General features: G+C 41.6%; 1 protein-coding gene across 1 annotated transcript in view; it reads left to right on the top strand.

Annotated features, from left to right (window-relative positions):
- The window catches only part of Atp8b4 (ATPase phospholipid transporting 8B4 (putative)), a 175,449-nt gene that overhangs the window by 103,077 nt on the left and 56,691 nt on the right, over window positions 1-15,681 (top strand). The window contains exons 12-13 of the mRNA XM_055601660.1: window positions 4,496-4,704; window positions 9,502-9,545. Of these exons, the coding sequence (XP_055457635.1) occupies window positions 4,496-4,704; window positions 9,502-9,545 (253 nt within the window). The remainder of the gene's footprint in view (window positions 1-4,495; window positions 4,705-9,501; window positions 9,546-15,681) is intronic.

The raw sequence follows: 15,681 nt of genomic DNA on the forward strand, positions 1-15,681 counted from the left end.
CATCTGACACTTGCACCTTGTTTTCCCTTCACCTGAAGCTGTGTGGGGTTTCATCTTGTGGTGAAGATGAAAAGCTGTTTGTTTTTTTCTCTCTCTCTCTCTCTTTCTCACTGAATAACTGATTCTGATCTCAACTTAAGGGGAAAAGCATTCCAAGAGATCTCAGGCTGTTTGGTTCTAAATGCTTAAACACTATGATATAGGAACAGAAAACTGCTGGTGTCCCTGTGATAAGGGTTGAAGGCCTTCAACAAAAGCTCCCATTAGGCTTTTGGATAGGGACAATGCATAAACTAATGCCATATGGTGAGAACTCATGATTTGCTTTGAACAGTTAACACTTCCAGGTGAACGAAGACATTTATTTTGATAAGATATTTCTATGCTGTAATATTTATATGCAATAAGAAAGACCCAGCCACAGATTGTGTGTTGTGTGTGAGTCTACTTTTGTGTGTCTGTCTCTCTCTCTGTGTGTGAAAGAAAGGGCTGCATGTTGTACTGCCACTCTCCTAAATCCTCTTTTCTTAAGCAAATAGGAGACCCATTTTCCCTAAGAGCTTTTTTAAGGCCCAGGAATTTGAATAAATTTTGTAGATTTTCATTGTCTTGTACGACAGCATAAGAGAATCAAAGGCTGCTGCACTCATTTTACTTTGAGTTTACAGGAAGCTGTCAGATTTGCAGACAGTTGAAATCTTTGAGTGATTTTTTGCAGCATGACTCTCCTTTCAGGGGTAAACATATCTGCTGGAGCCCGCTGGCAGAGTCAAACAGTTGAGTGGAGAGTGAGGATAAAACCAGCTCACTACACATGGGATCAGTTCAAGAGGGCTGCCAGTAGAAACTGTCCCACTGGTTTATTCCACAATTCTTTTTTATAGTCAGAGCAAAGCACCTTGATACAATGAAGAAGTTCATCAAGATGTCAAACTTGTTTACCTCAACCACTTGTCTGTGTGATTCATACACAAACAAAAGGAAGTGAACATGGCAAAACATCCTGCCTATCCCTGTCTCCAGGTGAAGGCCAGGGTGAAAACATGTTTTTTGCTGAGAACTCAATAACAAAGCAGCCTACAAACAAGCAGCTCTCCACATTTATCCTCTAGGACTCTGAGGGGATGTTCAGGGCTGCTGGCCATACTGAACCTTACATGTACATTTCTTGCAGTTTTATGCATACATATCTATAATAAAGTTTAGCTTACAAATCAGGTAGAGTAAGAGACTAACAATAATAGTGAACAAATATAAAGCTCATAGTTTCATAGTATCATGAAAGTTTTATTTATGATTTTTTTCCTATTTCCAAGTATTACCTTGTTCTGTATACACCCCTCCTTGGATATATGATGATACAATGTTTTAAGGATAGGGTAAAGTGTGTTGAATGATTTAGGCATTGTGATACTGTCACCTGGACACAGACACTGCACTGCCACACTAGGAGATCTTGTAGATAACGTGGCTGCTGTGATGAATGGACAGTATAAGCTGAATGGATATATCAGCCAAGGGTCATCACACCCTGGGTTGGTTGATCCAGACAGAGCAGGATGGTGGGACATTCCATCTACTCTGAGCAGCACACAATTTAAAGCAAAAATTGTTCCTTTTTGGAATTTTCCATGGAATATTTTTTGGACACAATTAATTGTGGAGAACTGAAACTATGAGAAGCAAAGCTCCAATAAGGGGGAAATATTGCATAGTGTCATTGTGAAGGCCAGGTTTGCACTGATGGTACCAGATGCTGGAATTCTGGTCAAGACTCAGTGCTAATTTGTTTGTGTGTACGACTTGGGTTAGTCACTTACTCTCTCAAGCCATAGCTTCCTTATTGGTGAAACCAGAGACTAGTGGGCCAGGATTATTCATTTGACACCGTCTGTCTGCTTCTGACAAGAAAGATGAGGGACCTGGTCTGTTATGAGACCTGTTAATACTTTTTCAGTTAAAGGAAAAGGAAATGGTAAGCTACCCTGCAAAAACCTTAGTCATAGTGGCTACTAGGGGGGAAGGGAAGGAAGGTAAAATGCACATGAAATATAAAAATACATGCAGAATTAAATGTACTTATTTTTCTAACATAGGATTTCATGTAGTCACTGTGTGATTTTAGTTTAGGAGAAACTCAGAGATGACCTGGCCTCATAGGAGCCTGAGAGGGAAGTGTTGATGTGCCCAGCATGCTTTCAGACCTAGAGGCACAGCAGTCAGTACTCAAGGAACATGTGTGCATATTCTGGCCTTCCTTCAACAAAGAGAAAACCCACTCGAATCAGAAATAAGCTGTAGGTTTCTGCTTTTATCAGTGCAATTTTATGTTCTTCTGAATGCTCTCATTAATAAACAAAGATATGAATTGGACTTCAATGAGCAAAGACAGAAAGCTCAAACTAAAATAACCCTATCCAGAAAAACAAATGCATCTAAAATAATCCACACCACAGCTAGAATTCAGCTAAGTGTCTGATAATGTGAGTGGTATATATATTTCAAAGACTTTTCAGTTTTCCTTTAGGCCAGTAATAATATCAAAACTTATCCTATCAGTAAAATACATAATGTCTGGGAGCAAATCAGTCAGGCTGTGGTGTGAAACTATATAAAAACAAAGTAAAGTTTAATAAGACCATGATGTGTTTCCAATAGAAGTACTATCAAAAATGGGATTCCTGGAAAAATGTATTCTTATTATTGAAGTTTCACTTATTTTATGAAATATATTTTTTGTAAGCAATTAACAACATAATACAAACCTAAGGAAAACCCTTAATAAAATTTCTACTGAAACTGATACCTCACATTGTCATATATATATATATATTTTTTTGGCAATTATAGATGACAGACATTCGGACTAAGATCTTTGGCCATAGACTTCCCTTTTCTGGAGTTTGAATATATAAGCCATTAGTGGAACACAATACTGTACTCTTCCAAGTAGACAGACAGTGGGAAACCCTATTTTTAGTCAAGATCAATCACAGTTTGCTTATTGCTTAATAGAGACTCATTGGTGACTTCTTTTTGCAACTGCACATTAATGTTTTAGGATCCATTTCTCCCAATTAGATACACACTGGATATCTTCAGTAAGGATTCATTTACTCTGAGATGCAGATGAAGTTTCAGTTGAACATGTCATGCAAAACTCTGCACTGGGCTTATTTGATACAGAGAACTGCAGGCCCTTGCCTGAGGCTTTCTGATGAGCCAGCCATATCATTTTACGATGCTGTGAAAAGAATAACTTGGGCCCTAAGGCTTGTGAGCAGATTTTCAACTGAGGAATTTCTAGAGACAGAGCATTTACGTTTTTGTTTTTGACACTCTTTAGAATTTTTTCTTTTTTAAAAAATTTATTTATTTATTTATTTCAGTTTATTCACATTGTATCCCAGCTGTAGCCCCCTCTCTTGTCCCTTCCTAATCCCACTCTCCCTCTCTCATCTCTTCCCGTGCCTCTCCCCAAGTCCAATGATAGGGGAGGTCCTCCTCCCCTTCCCTCTGACCCTAGCCTATCAATCTCATCAGGACTGGCTGCATTGTCTTCTCTGTGGCCTGGTAAGGCTGCCCCCCAATCAGGGGGAAGTGATCAAAGAGCCAGCCCCTGAGTTCATGTCAGAGACAGTCCTTGTTCCCATTACTGGGGAACACTCTTGACACTCTGAGCTGCCATGGGCTACATCTGTGCAGGAGTTCTAGGTTATCTCCATGCATGATCCTTGGCTGGACTATCAGTCTCAGAAAAGACCCCTGTGCCCAGATATTTTGATTCTGTTTCTCTCCTGTAGAGCTCCTGTCTCCTCCAGGTCTTTCTATCTCCCTCTTCTTTCATAAGATTCCCTGTACTCTGCACAAAGTTTGGCTATGAGTCTCAGCATCTGCTTTAATACCCTGCTGGGTAGAGTCTTTCAGAGGCCCTCTGTGGTAGGCTCCTATCCTGTTCCCTGTGTTCTTCTTCTTCTGATGTCTATCCCGTTTGCCTTTCTGAATGAAGATTGATCATCTTACCCAGGGTCCTCCTTCTTGCTTAGCTTCTTTAGGTGTACAGATTTTAGTATGTTTATCCTGTATTATATGTCTAATATACAATGAAAACTGAGTATATACCATGTATGTTTTTCTGCTTCTGGGATACTTCACTCAGGATGATCTTTTGTAGTTCCCATCATTTGCCTGCAACTTTCATGATTTCCTTGTTTTTAATTACTGAGTAGTATGCCATTATTTGCTCAGTCATGTTGCTAGCAGATTTATTTGTAATAGCCAGAATCTGGAAACAACCAGATGTCCCTCAATTGAGGAATGGATACAGAAACTCTTTAAAATTTTGACAAAGCTTTGTGTGTTCACATGTTGATGGATTCTTTCTCTCTCTCTTTTTGTTCCATTGTTTCTTTTCCTCCCTCCCTCCCTCTCTCCCTCCTTCCTTTCTTTTCTTCCTTCCATTCCTTCCTTCCTTTCTCATGTGAATGGTCCACAGTGTGGAAGTAATCCGTCTGGGACACAGCTATTTTATAAACTGGGACCGGAAGATGTATTACCCTGCGAAAGCAATGCCTGCTGAAACCAGGACGACCACACTCAATGAGGAGCTGGGCCAGATTGAATATATTTTCTCTGACAAAACAGGAACTCTCACTCAAAACATCATGACATTTAAAAAATGTTCCATTAATGGGAGAATCTATGGTAAGGGAATAGTTTCTTATTTTTAATGGTATTGAATAAACAAATAAAGAATAAATAAAAATGAATAAGCAATATCATTTAAAAATGACTCTCTTATCCAAACCATCTTGGTTTTCTTATTAATCATTGCTATGATACTTAGTGTAATGAACACCCAGATGCACACATTTGGAACAATTTGATGAAACTTAGGATCTGTTGTCATCCATGTGTGGAGACAGTTCCTTTTGATACTCTGTTACACTTTTAGGTTTGCTCTGTAGTGCTCCAGAGGCCAAATTCCCTGGGAGGATGAGTTCTAGGCAGCATGATTTATCATGTTTTTTTGTTTGTTTGTTTGTTTTGTTTTTTTGAGACAGGGTTCATGATTTATCTTGTTAAGCCAATATATTTTTTTAAAAATTTATTTATTAGTTTATTCACTTTGTATCCCAGCTGTAGCCCCCTTCCCTATCCCCACAATCCCATCCTCCTTCCTTCTTCTCCTTCCATGCCCCTCCCCCAGTCCACTGGCAGGGGAGGTCCTCCTCCCCTTCCATCTGACCCTAGCCTATCAGGTCTCATCAGGACTGGTTGCATTGTCTTCCTCTGTGTCCTGGTAAGGCTGCTCCCCCATGAGGGGGAGGTGATCAAAGAGCCAGCCCCTGAGTTCATGTCAGAGACAGTCCCTGTTCCCATTACTAGGGAACCCTCTTGTACACTGAATTTACATGGGCTACATCTGTGCAGGGGTGCTAGGTTATCTCCATGCATGGTCCTTGGCTGCAGTATCAGTCTCAGAAAAGACCCCTGTGCCCAGATTTTTGGCTCTGTTACTCTCCTTGTGGAGCTCCTGTCCTCTCCAGGTCTTTCTATCTTCCCCTTCATAAGATCTTTCATAAGATTCCTTGCACTCTTCACAAAGTTTGGCTATGAGTCTCAGCATCTGTTAAGCCAATATCTTATGCATCCTCCCCTGTTCACTGTGGGATCAATGTCAATATTTATGAGGACTTAATATTTATTTCCTGAAATGCTTTTTCAGGCACCTTCACTGCCAAGTTCCCCTTTGCATTCTTCTGTATGGATAAATAATCTATATTTGGGTTTTCAAGCATCCTTTTTTGTTCCTGGCCTTCTTCAACCTCGTATTGGCTAGTTAGCAGGCAATTTCTTCTGTAGTGAACACGGAAGCCCAGTAGGACTTTCACAGTGTTCCTGTGGATATTTTACCTTATTTCATGGAGGTCAGGCATTATGGGATTTCAAAGAATTCCAAGAGAAGGTAAGTTTTCCTTGTCTACTAGTGGGAACGAAACTTTCCACCTTTTCTAATAACTTAAAGCAGGATTTGATTCTGAAGGAAAACAAGGAATTGAAAATGTTGATATGCTGTAATGTCATACCATTTGACTTCCCTCTCTCTGAATCCCATCCCTACCACCCATGCAGGAATGGCTTCCTCAGTGTTCCTGTACCCCTAGTTCCCTCTCTTGCCTTTTTTGGTAGTAGACACAATGGCTTCCAGCCTGAGATTTCTTGCATGTCTTATGTCCACATCATGCCTGGTAAATAGCATAGAACCATTACTTAAAATTTACGGACATTATTTTCAGAGGCATTCTAAAAAATCTTCTTGACCTAAATAGTGACGTAAGTAAGAATTAGGATATTAGGGAGATTTTGAAATTTGGAGAGCCTTTTGTTTCATATTAACCCAGTGATATAATTTCTAAGAAGCAGTATGAAATTACTGCTGTGGACCAATAACCATTTGTTGAAATGTTTGTTGCAGGCTACTTTTAGAGACAACTTTTTGACATTTTCACGTAGAGATCTCATGATATTTATAAATTTCCATATTTTACAAATCCCACGAAGGCTTGTAATTTCCCTCATAGAGAACAGGAAAGGAACAGAAAGAGTTAAGTATTCTCTTTTGGCCCCAATGTATATGCATTATAATTTATAATGTATTTATGCCCACAAAACGTATTCTTCCTTGCATGCACTCAGACTGTTCAGGATTGCTTTTTTTTTTTTTTTTTTTTGTGAGTGCAGCTTATCTTGTTTTGAATCATAGATCTGGGCTCTAGGAAATTTTAGGTTTTCACTCTGACCTCTTAGTTTACATTTACTATGATGACATACCATGACCAAACCAATTTAGGGAAGGAAGGGTTTATTTGGCTTATGTTTCAAGATCACCGTTCATCACTGAAGTGAGTCAGGACAGGAACCTGGAGGCAGGAGCTGATGCAGAGGCCATGGAGGGGTGCTTCTTACTGGCTTGCTTCTCAAGGCTTGCTCAGCCTGCTTTCTTACAGAACCCAGGACCATCAGCCCAGGGATGGTGCCATCTACAATGGGCTGGGCCTTCCCACATCAATCACTGATTTAAAAAAAATGCCCCACAGCTTTGCTTAGAGCATTGAGGCTGTAATGCTCAATTGAGGTATTTTCTCCCTTGAGGCTCCCTCCTCTCAGAAGACTCTAGTGTGTGTCAAGTTGACATAAAACTAGCCAGCACACCTATCTACATCTTGTTCTGGTACTCAGAATTATTACCTTCTTAGACTTTTAATTTTTCTTGTTTTATCTCTAGTCCTGATATAGGCTCTCTTTGGGGAACCAATTAATACAAAGACATGGTTGTTTCTCTTCTTTTCATCATCTCATTAGAATGAATGCATATGTGGTCATGATTGGACCATGTAAACCTGAGATTTACATTTCAGGAGGCTGGTTAGGTTTGTCACTAGCTCAAGGATTCCTCCTGAACAGCAGATGAAAAGCTTTCATAACGTAGACCTCCAGGAAAACCACAGACAAACATCAAGTATTGTCACAGAGTTTCATGCAAAGAAAAAGACATGGTTATAAATTCCCTTGATAACAGAGTCCTTCCACTTTTGACTCTGTTCTTCAGCTTTCTTATTCAGAAAACATGATCTAAAGTTGTAGTGGTGCAAGCTTGTTGTGAGTAATTCTGATATGTCTGGGACAAGCGGATGCAAATACCTCACTACTGTGAAAACGGAATTCTAGTCAACAGTATCAACCTTTCAAATACTAAGGAAAGTTTAGAAAAATGCCCAAAGTTCCAAAACCTTCCCAGGCTGTGCCACCAGATGGGAGCCAGGTGTTTAAACATGGGAGCCTAGGAGTGACATGGCACACTCAAACCATGACACTCAGCCCTTGCTCTCTTAAGCTCATGGTCATCTCATGATACACAATGTGTTTCATCCAACTTCAAAAGTTCCTATAACCCTCAGCACTCCCAGTGTACTCTACAAGTCCAAAGCCTCTTTTAGGACTCAAGGTGATTTCTAAACTGTGACCCCTGCAAAATAAAAATAATTGTATTCTTCTAACATTCAGAAGTGGGGAATAAACGTTCTTTTCTCCCTTTGCTGGCCTGTCTGGCATCTTCATATACTATTAAAGCTACTTCTCAGGGAGGAGGTTTCAAGGTCGGATCCAGTTTGATTCCTCCACATCTCATGTCTGAAGTATCTTCAGCAAGACGGTTTTGCCTTCAGCCTCTGGGAGGTGACCAAAGACAATGCCAGTCTATTGTTTCACAAGTCTCTTGGACTCACCCTGACCGCCAGATCAAAGAGAGACTTCCCCTGGTAGGAACTGGCCATTTGGTCAGTCTGTGGCTCTTATGGGGAGCACTATTACCCAGTTTCCACATCTTATTTTTGATTGCTCATTTATTATTAATTCTTTGGGATTTTGTGCAATAAATTTTGATCATATTCATCCTGTCCTCTGACTCCTCCTAGATTCATGCCATTTTTCCTACTCGCTTAACTTGGGGTCCTCCTCCTTCTTTTTTTTAACCTGTGTAGTGTAGCTGATGCTGCCCCCAGGCTTTTGGATGTGTGACTTTTACCGGGGGGTAGTCTACACACTAGAGGCTGCATCCACAAAGAAAACTGGCTCTCCCTCTCCCCATAGCCAGCAACTGCTGATGGCCTCTTAGCTGAGAGTGTGACTTTGCCAGTACCCCCTCTCCACGCCAGCATTTTGTATGGCCTGAGACCGTGCAGGCCTTGTGCATGGTGTCTCAACTGCTGTGAGTTCATATCTGCTCTGCTGTGCCCAGAGAATAGTTTCCTTGCAGTCATCCATTTCTTATCACTCTTACGGTCTTTCTGCTTCCTCATCTGACATGATTCCTGAGCCTTGGAGGAATGTGTGTAATATAGATGCTCTGTTTAGGGCTGAGCATCCCACGGTTCCCTAATCAGTGGTGGATCTGTGTTAATCACCTCTAGTGCACAACAGAGCTTCTCTGATGAGCCTTGACTGATGCTCTAAGCTGCGGCCACATGTCTTTTTATTTTTAATGTCTACTTAACTCTATCTTAAGTAAGCATCCCTCTACATTAATTGTCACGTATAGGGCTATACATCTGGCGTCAATATTTGAATTTACACTCTATCTGATAATAGTGCTTCTGGAGAGATCACTCCAATTTGCACTGAAAATATATGGACAAGTAGCAGTATATTGACTGGGCAGGTTGTATTTAGAAATATGTATGTATACTCACACATGTATGTACACAATAACTATGAATGGGAAAAGAAGCCATTAATTTAACATAGAGAAAGAAGGGCTGTGTGGCAGGGTTTGGAGGGAGAAAAAGAAAGGGGTATGATGTAATGATATTATCTTTCCACAGTATATAAAAAAACCCAAATGCCAAGCAAAACAGAATACTAAGTTTATTCTCTAAAATTAAATATCTAAAACTAGTCTCAACTTTCCTTACCACTTATTTTCAATGTTTATTTTAGCAGGTGAAGTACCAGATGACCTGAACCAGAAGAAAGAAATAACTGAGGTATAGAAGAGATGCGTTTTAATTTTTTTTTGCTTTAATTTAAAACTCTATATGCTTTTAAAGTAGGACACATTCCTAAAGGCCTGATTTATACTATCCATCATGAAACATGTAAAACTAAATGAAAAATAGATTCACATGATTCAAAATTTCTTCTAATCAAGGTCCCTTGGCCACACAGTTTCCAAATCTTTTAGAGCCATTTCTGTACATGCAAACAAATGTGTTTTACTGTGCATAAACACGTGGTGGCAAAATACACACTCTTCTGTAACCTTCTCAGCCTTAGGAAGCTATATCAATTTTAAGGGTTTATTATTTTTTATTCTACTCTGTTTATGTTCTGCAATCTATGTAACGAAATGTAACGGGAATTTAAAATGTCCCTAATAGTTTGACAGTAAAGAAAACTCAGAGGAAAACTGGGTAAGTATGCTATGAGGATGTTAGGGTGTCCTGTGGAATGCATTTCAAGAAATGCAACTACCACAGAAAAATGAGTGGGCACCTGAAGGTTGATCAGTATTGCAAATTGTCCTCCAACCTGCCATGTCTTTAGATATAAAAAAGTTTCTTCTTCCGGTCCTCCTCCCTTTCCTCCTTCTCCTTCTTTTTATCTGGATAAGCTTTACTTACGTTTTTCTTAACTGGATAGGACTTCTAGGATTATGTTAAATAGAACTGATAAGAACGGGCATCCTTTCCTCACTCTAGACTTTAGAGGAAAAATAAGGTTATATTTTTAAAAAGTGTGGTGGTAACTGTGGACTTTTCATCTGCGGCTTTTATTATACTGAGATGTTTTCCTGCTATCCCCCTTTTGCTCAGAGTCTTTGTTATAGAAGGTAATCACATTTTGTCAAGTGCCTTCTCTTAATCACTTGGGACAGTGATGCAGTTTTTAGTCTTCATTCTGTTTATGTGATATTTAACATTGATTCAGTCTCGTCTTTGCATTCCAGGGATAAACTCCATCTAGTTATGGTGTAAGGTCCTTTGAATGTGATGTTGGGGTCAGCTTGCTAGTGCCCTCTTGAGGATTTTTACATCTGTGTTCATTAGAAACGCTCTTTTCTTGTGATAGTTTTAATGTTGGTGTTAGGGTAATGCTGCCTCATAAAATGTTTGAATGCAGCTGGCATTTATTTGGCTTCAAATGTTTGATATTTCTTATAAGCAAAGCCATTTTGTCCTTGGTTTTTCTATGTTGGAATTAGAAATGGATAGACTTTCATGATTGTCTTGGCTTGTCTGAAACTACTGGGCTCCAGAAGGCTGGAACTACATCCAGGAAACACCATACCCAGCTTTTCTGGGAAGTTTAGGATTCTTGTTTCATTTTTCACACCAGCTATGGGTTTGTTAAGGTTTTCTGTTTCTTAATGACTTATATTTGGTGGCTATGTTTCTGGAAATTTGTCCATTTCCTATGCTAATATTTTTTCAACATAAACTTATTCATAGTAGCCACTTAGATCCTTAAGGCTGTGTATATGTGTGTGCCATTTTCTAGTCATCTTTCAAATGTATTGCCTTTTTATATAGTTACAAAGACAGTTAAATTCTAACATGAATTTCAGAGAGGTGTTTAAGACATAGTACTTGAACAATTTGAATTTATAAACATCTGCTACTTCAATGAAAAACATTAAAAATACCTTTTAAAACCTCATATTGCTAAATGAAATACCTGAAGTAGCTAAAGAGAAAAGGTTATTTTAGATCAGCTTTGGAGGCAAAAAGTCCAAGATAAGGTGGCATTATTGCTTGGCCTCTGGTGAGGGTGGTGGATAGTGGCACATCATGGCAGGGACATATTCAAAATTTACATTTTGAATTAGATAAGGGGGGAAGAAGGAAAGGGACAGAGAGAGAGCTAATCCTCTTTAAGGACACACTGTCAGTGATCAAAGTCATTCCTGTTAGGATTACCCAGGATTACCTCCTCTTAAATGTACACAACACTACCTAACGTGACCCCTCTGGACATTCAAATGACCTTTGAATGACCTTGATGTAACCAGTGCTTACATTAAAAAAAAAAAGAAAGAATCAAGTATAATTCAAACACGTGATGTGTGGCAGTGATTATTAAACTGTGTTTGGGTGGGGAAATAGTCCAGAGCTTGGTTAGGGAGCAGTAATGGTGAAACTTTTAAAGCAGCAAATGTTGCTTAGTTCTGACATTGCCACCTTCTACGTAGCTGGCCTTTACAGTTCAGACTCTCATTTGTAAAATGGGGAAATTAGTATTTCTTCTAGATGCTTCTTTGGCTCTGTATGTGCCTTAATTCACGAAGTTGTTAGCCTCTTTCTTGCTCCATTATTGGTAATATTTATAGTATTATTCATTTTAGAGTATGACTGGTTTGAGGAGCAAAGAGCCTACACCCAACTCTAATTTTATCTCAGGTGCGGACAAACTGTATCTTGGAATGGATAATTTCTTTCAGCACTGTTTGTTTTTTTTCTTTTAAAAAGTAGCTAAAATACACCTGTCCTTTCAGCTTCAGAATCAAATGTCAAAACTGCACTACAAATGCCAGTAATAAGCTTAGGGCAGGATGGTTAGAAATGCACAAGCCTTGGGTTGTAGAAAAATAATATGTTGTATCTACCACTTTCTTTTGTAATATGTTTAGTGAGATATAGTAACAGAATACATTAATATATTTGCAATTGCACATGTTAATTCACAAGTTTTAGTAATTCAAAGGGGGCTATAACAAGACATACACTATTTCAGATCAGATATTGCTGTCAAAATGAATTTAGTCAGGTTAGGTTTCACCATCAGTTTTGGTGTCAAAGGGTACATGTGGAAGCCTGTGACCTCCAGAGCAAATGCCAGGGGCTGTGCATGGATTCATTTTCTTGTTCAAATGGATGGAAGAATGCAGGTCTCGTGTCAAGGCAGGGTGTCTACAATGGTGGGAAATATGACTGGAGATGACATTGTGAATGCTATGGTCTCTTCTCACCCTTAACTCTTGAAACATGCTTTGCTTAGTGTGCTCCTGAACCACAGCAATGTGGACATACGACCCTCCCTGAGTCACATGAAAAATGTCACTAAAGGCTTCAACCCTGAGAGCGAAGATTATGTAATTGGCAATACCCCCCGCCTTAAGCAAGCTAAGACACATAATTGCTGTGTCAGGCTAGAAGAGCATTGCCTCCCCCAAAAGCAGTGAAGGTCATATTGTCATCTGTGTGCCTATCACAGGCTGGCTCTTTGAGCTGGTTGGACTGAAAGTCTACTCTATTGGTCATGAGACCTGGATTAGGTGAAAGATGGGGAGTAGACAGATAAAGCCTGATGGGTCATCATGAAGAGTATGGCCCTTGCTAATGCAAGTGGTACTGAACCACAGGATTAAGTATGATACTAGGCCCTGTGTACTGAAGGTAAACCAGCAAGGTAAGCCCAGCAGCTGAGTAGAGTAACACAACCAGAGCTGATTCAGAGTGACAAGTGTCATGAGTCATAGCTACCTGAGGAGACCAAGCCACGCAGAGGCAAGACTCCCTGGTACTAGAGGCAGGCAGGGCACCCACACAGGTGGTACAGAGGAGGTGGCTGGTTCATGCCCACAAGCTCAAACCCACAGTTCTTCCAGGGACCTCAGTCTGTTGGTGAAGCCTCTGGGAAGCAGCCTCAGTGGGTTCCGTATCCACATTGTCCAACTGCTGCCAACCTTTCTAGACAATCACAGCTATGTTACAGACCCCATGCAGCAGCAAGAGGAGCTGGCAGCAGGAGAGGGCCGCAGCCAAGCTTCAGTGTGCTCATCTCAGCAGCACTCCCACGACAAGGACAACTAAGGGAATGATGAGGATGACACACAGAACTCAGTCCTGCCATCAGGTGCAAGCAGGGACGACAGAGTAGCCAAGATCCTTGGTCAGCTCTTCCGATAGGAGTCTTCGTGATGCATCCAACACCATCAATGTCTTGGCTGAGAAATTTCAAGAGTTTCAGAAAGCTCTTTCGATCCCTGTTTATCAAGGCTGGTCGAGGGGTGGGTGCCCAGGTGTGGCCATGCCCACTCACTCGGGCCCTTCCCCGACCTGTACCAATGAGAGCACAGACATGGCTTCCCAGACTCGCAGTACTTTCCACCCATCCATGTGCTCACCTAGCCCCTCTGTCAGGCCAGGACAGCCAGCTAGCCCTGCCACCTCCCACATTGCCAAGGTGCTGTTCGGAGAGAATCACAGCCGACTAGGTGCTGGCTTCACCATGTTGACAGTGACTTGGGTCCTGTCAGCAGCACAGGCCTGCTGTACCTTGCTGAAGATGGTGAACGGAGTGAGTCCCATGGCTCTCACAGATGGCGGGAAGGCTCCTCATTTTCCATCAGACCAAGCCAAGGCAACCAGACTCCGGCAGACCTGAGAAGGAGTGGTAGAAGCCAGGCAGAAGAGAGGAGACTGGGCTGAGAAGGGACAGAGAGCCTGCGAGTGGAAGGATGTACTAGCTAGCCCCACTGAAGCATGTGAAGCCAAGGCTGTAAACTATGAGTTTTGTCTCAGGGAGAACATGAGAAAAGGAAGTTCAAGACTGATGAGCAGAGGGGGACCCATAACTAGCAGTTAATCTTCACCTTCATCTCCATGTTGGCTTGTTGCAGTAAATTAATATATGAATGTTGGGCTATATATTATTTATTATTACCCCTGAGATTATCAAGGTAATATTATTTAACCCGCCATCACAAATAATAAGACAGACAACTGTTAGATTTATAACTGCCTTATTACCTTGGGCAGGGCAGATATTCCTACCTATACTGTCTGAATCATCTCACCATCTATTCCCCAGCCCCCATCCAAATCCATCCTCCTTGACCATCCTGTCTTCCATCCATAATCTTATAAATACGTGCTTTTATTCTTCTCACACCATTATTAGAGTCCTTCCTCCTGGCCCCATATGGTTTTTTTTCTCCAGACTAACCCATCCTGATGTCGTCCTTCTTTCTCTCTTCTTGTCTATCTCCAGTGGTTCTCATGATCCTTCCATTCTCAAAATCCCAGGAATCTCAGCCACACCAACCCCGTTCTGCCCTGCCCAGGTATGGCCATTTAGTGAATCAGGTATAATGTCATAGGCATGTTTACACATACAAGGATGGGTGTATCCTGCGGGCAGTAACCAGATCTTAAGAGCCAGTAATGAGCGTTAGACCAACCTCCAACACTGGCTCAGGAAGGCATGCTCTCCAGCCTGGTGGAACAGACCTCCAGATGTGGTGCTAAGGGGTCAGTGTTGGTTGGCTTCACAAGCAGCAGAGAGCCTGACTGACAGAAACACTCTCAGCCCTACAAAGCCAAGCACCAGTGAGAGAAATTGGTCCTGACTCTGCAGTCTGTTCTTACTGCCAGTCCTTCCCCAGGGCCCCTCCGTGTCCCACTTCTCCTTTCCCCGTTTTTACTAAACAGTTCATCCAGAGCCCAGGCTCTGCGAGTGGGAATGACTGCATGCCCTGTACTATGCTCTGGGGCCTGGCACAAGCAAGTTAGCTCCACAAGGCTGCGTATGGCCTTCCTGCCCGGGCAGGAGTTTTATGTACTGGAGTTGTCTACTTGGGGGTGGGGATGCCAACCTGTTTTGCCATTGAGCTAACATGGGCAGCTTTCTGACTCTGCTTTCTCTCCTAGCAGCTGTCAGCCTGGTGAGGCTAGGTCTCTGCAACACACCAGGTTCCAAGCTGGGACATTCAGAAGGCATCGGGCTCTGGTGCTCTAGCCACAGTCACCAGCCTATCCCTGCTATGAAGAATCCCTGCCTATTCTTCATTCCTCTTGGGAGAGTGCTAAATTCAGGGCCCTGGATGCTGTGCTGGAATGGGAACAGGGTACCTCAGTGAGAGTGGGATGACAGGCTACCGGGGTCCCACAAACATAGTGGAGAGCAATGCTTGACTCGTTCCACTGGTATTCAGACTGTCCTAGTCCACTCAGGCTTGTTGGATGCTGCAAGTCTCTGGGGCTCTTTACTGTCAGTGTTGGGCCAAGACAACCAGTTATGGCTCCTGTTTCGCCATAGACCCTGATGCCCAGGGATAGTGAGTGAGCTCTACATTGCCTTAAACTTCAGCCCCAAACATCAATTTTTTTTGTCCTCTCCTAG

Source organism: Psammomys obesus, unplaced genomic scaffold, assembly GCF_907164565.1.
Source record: "Psammomys obesus unplaced genomic scaffold, mPsaObe1.curated_primary_1811, whole genome shotgun sequence".
Taxonomy (NCBI): domain Eukaryota; kingdom Metazoa; phylum Chordata; class Mammalia; order Rodentia; family Muridae; genus Psammomys; species Psammomys obesus.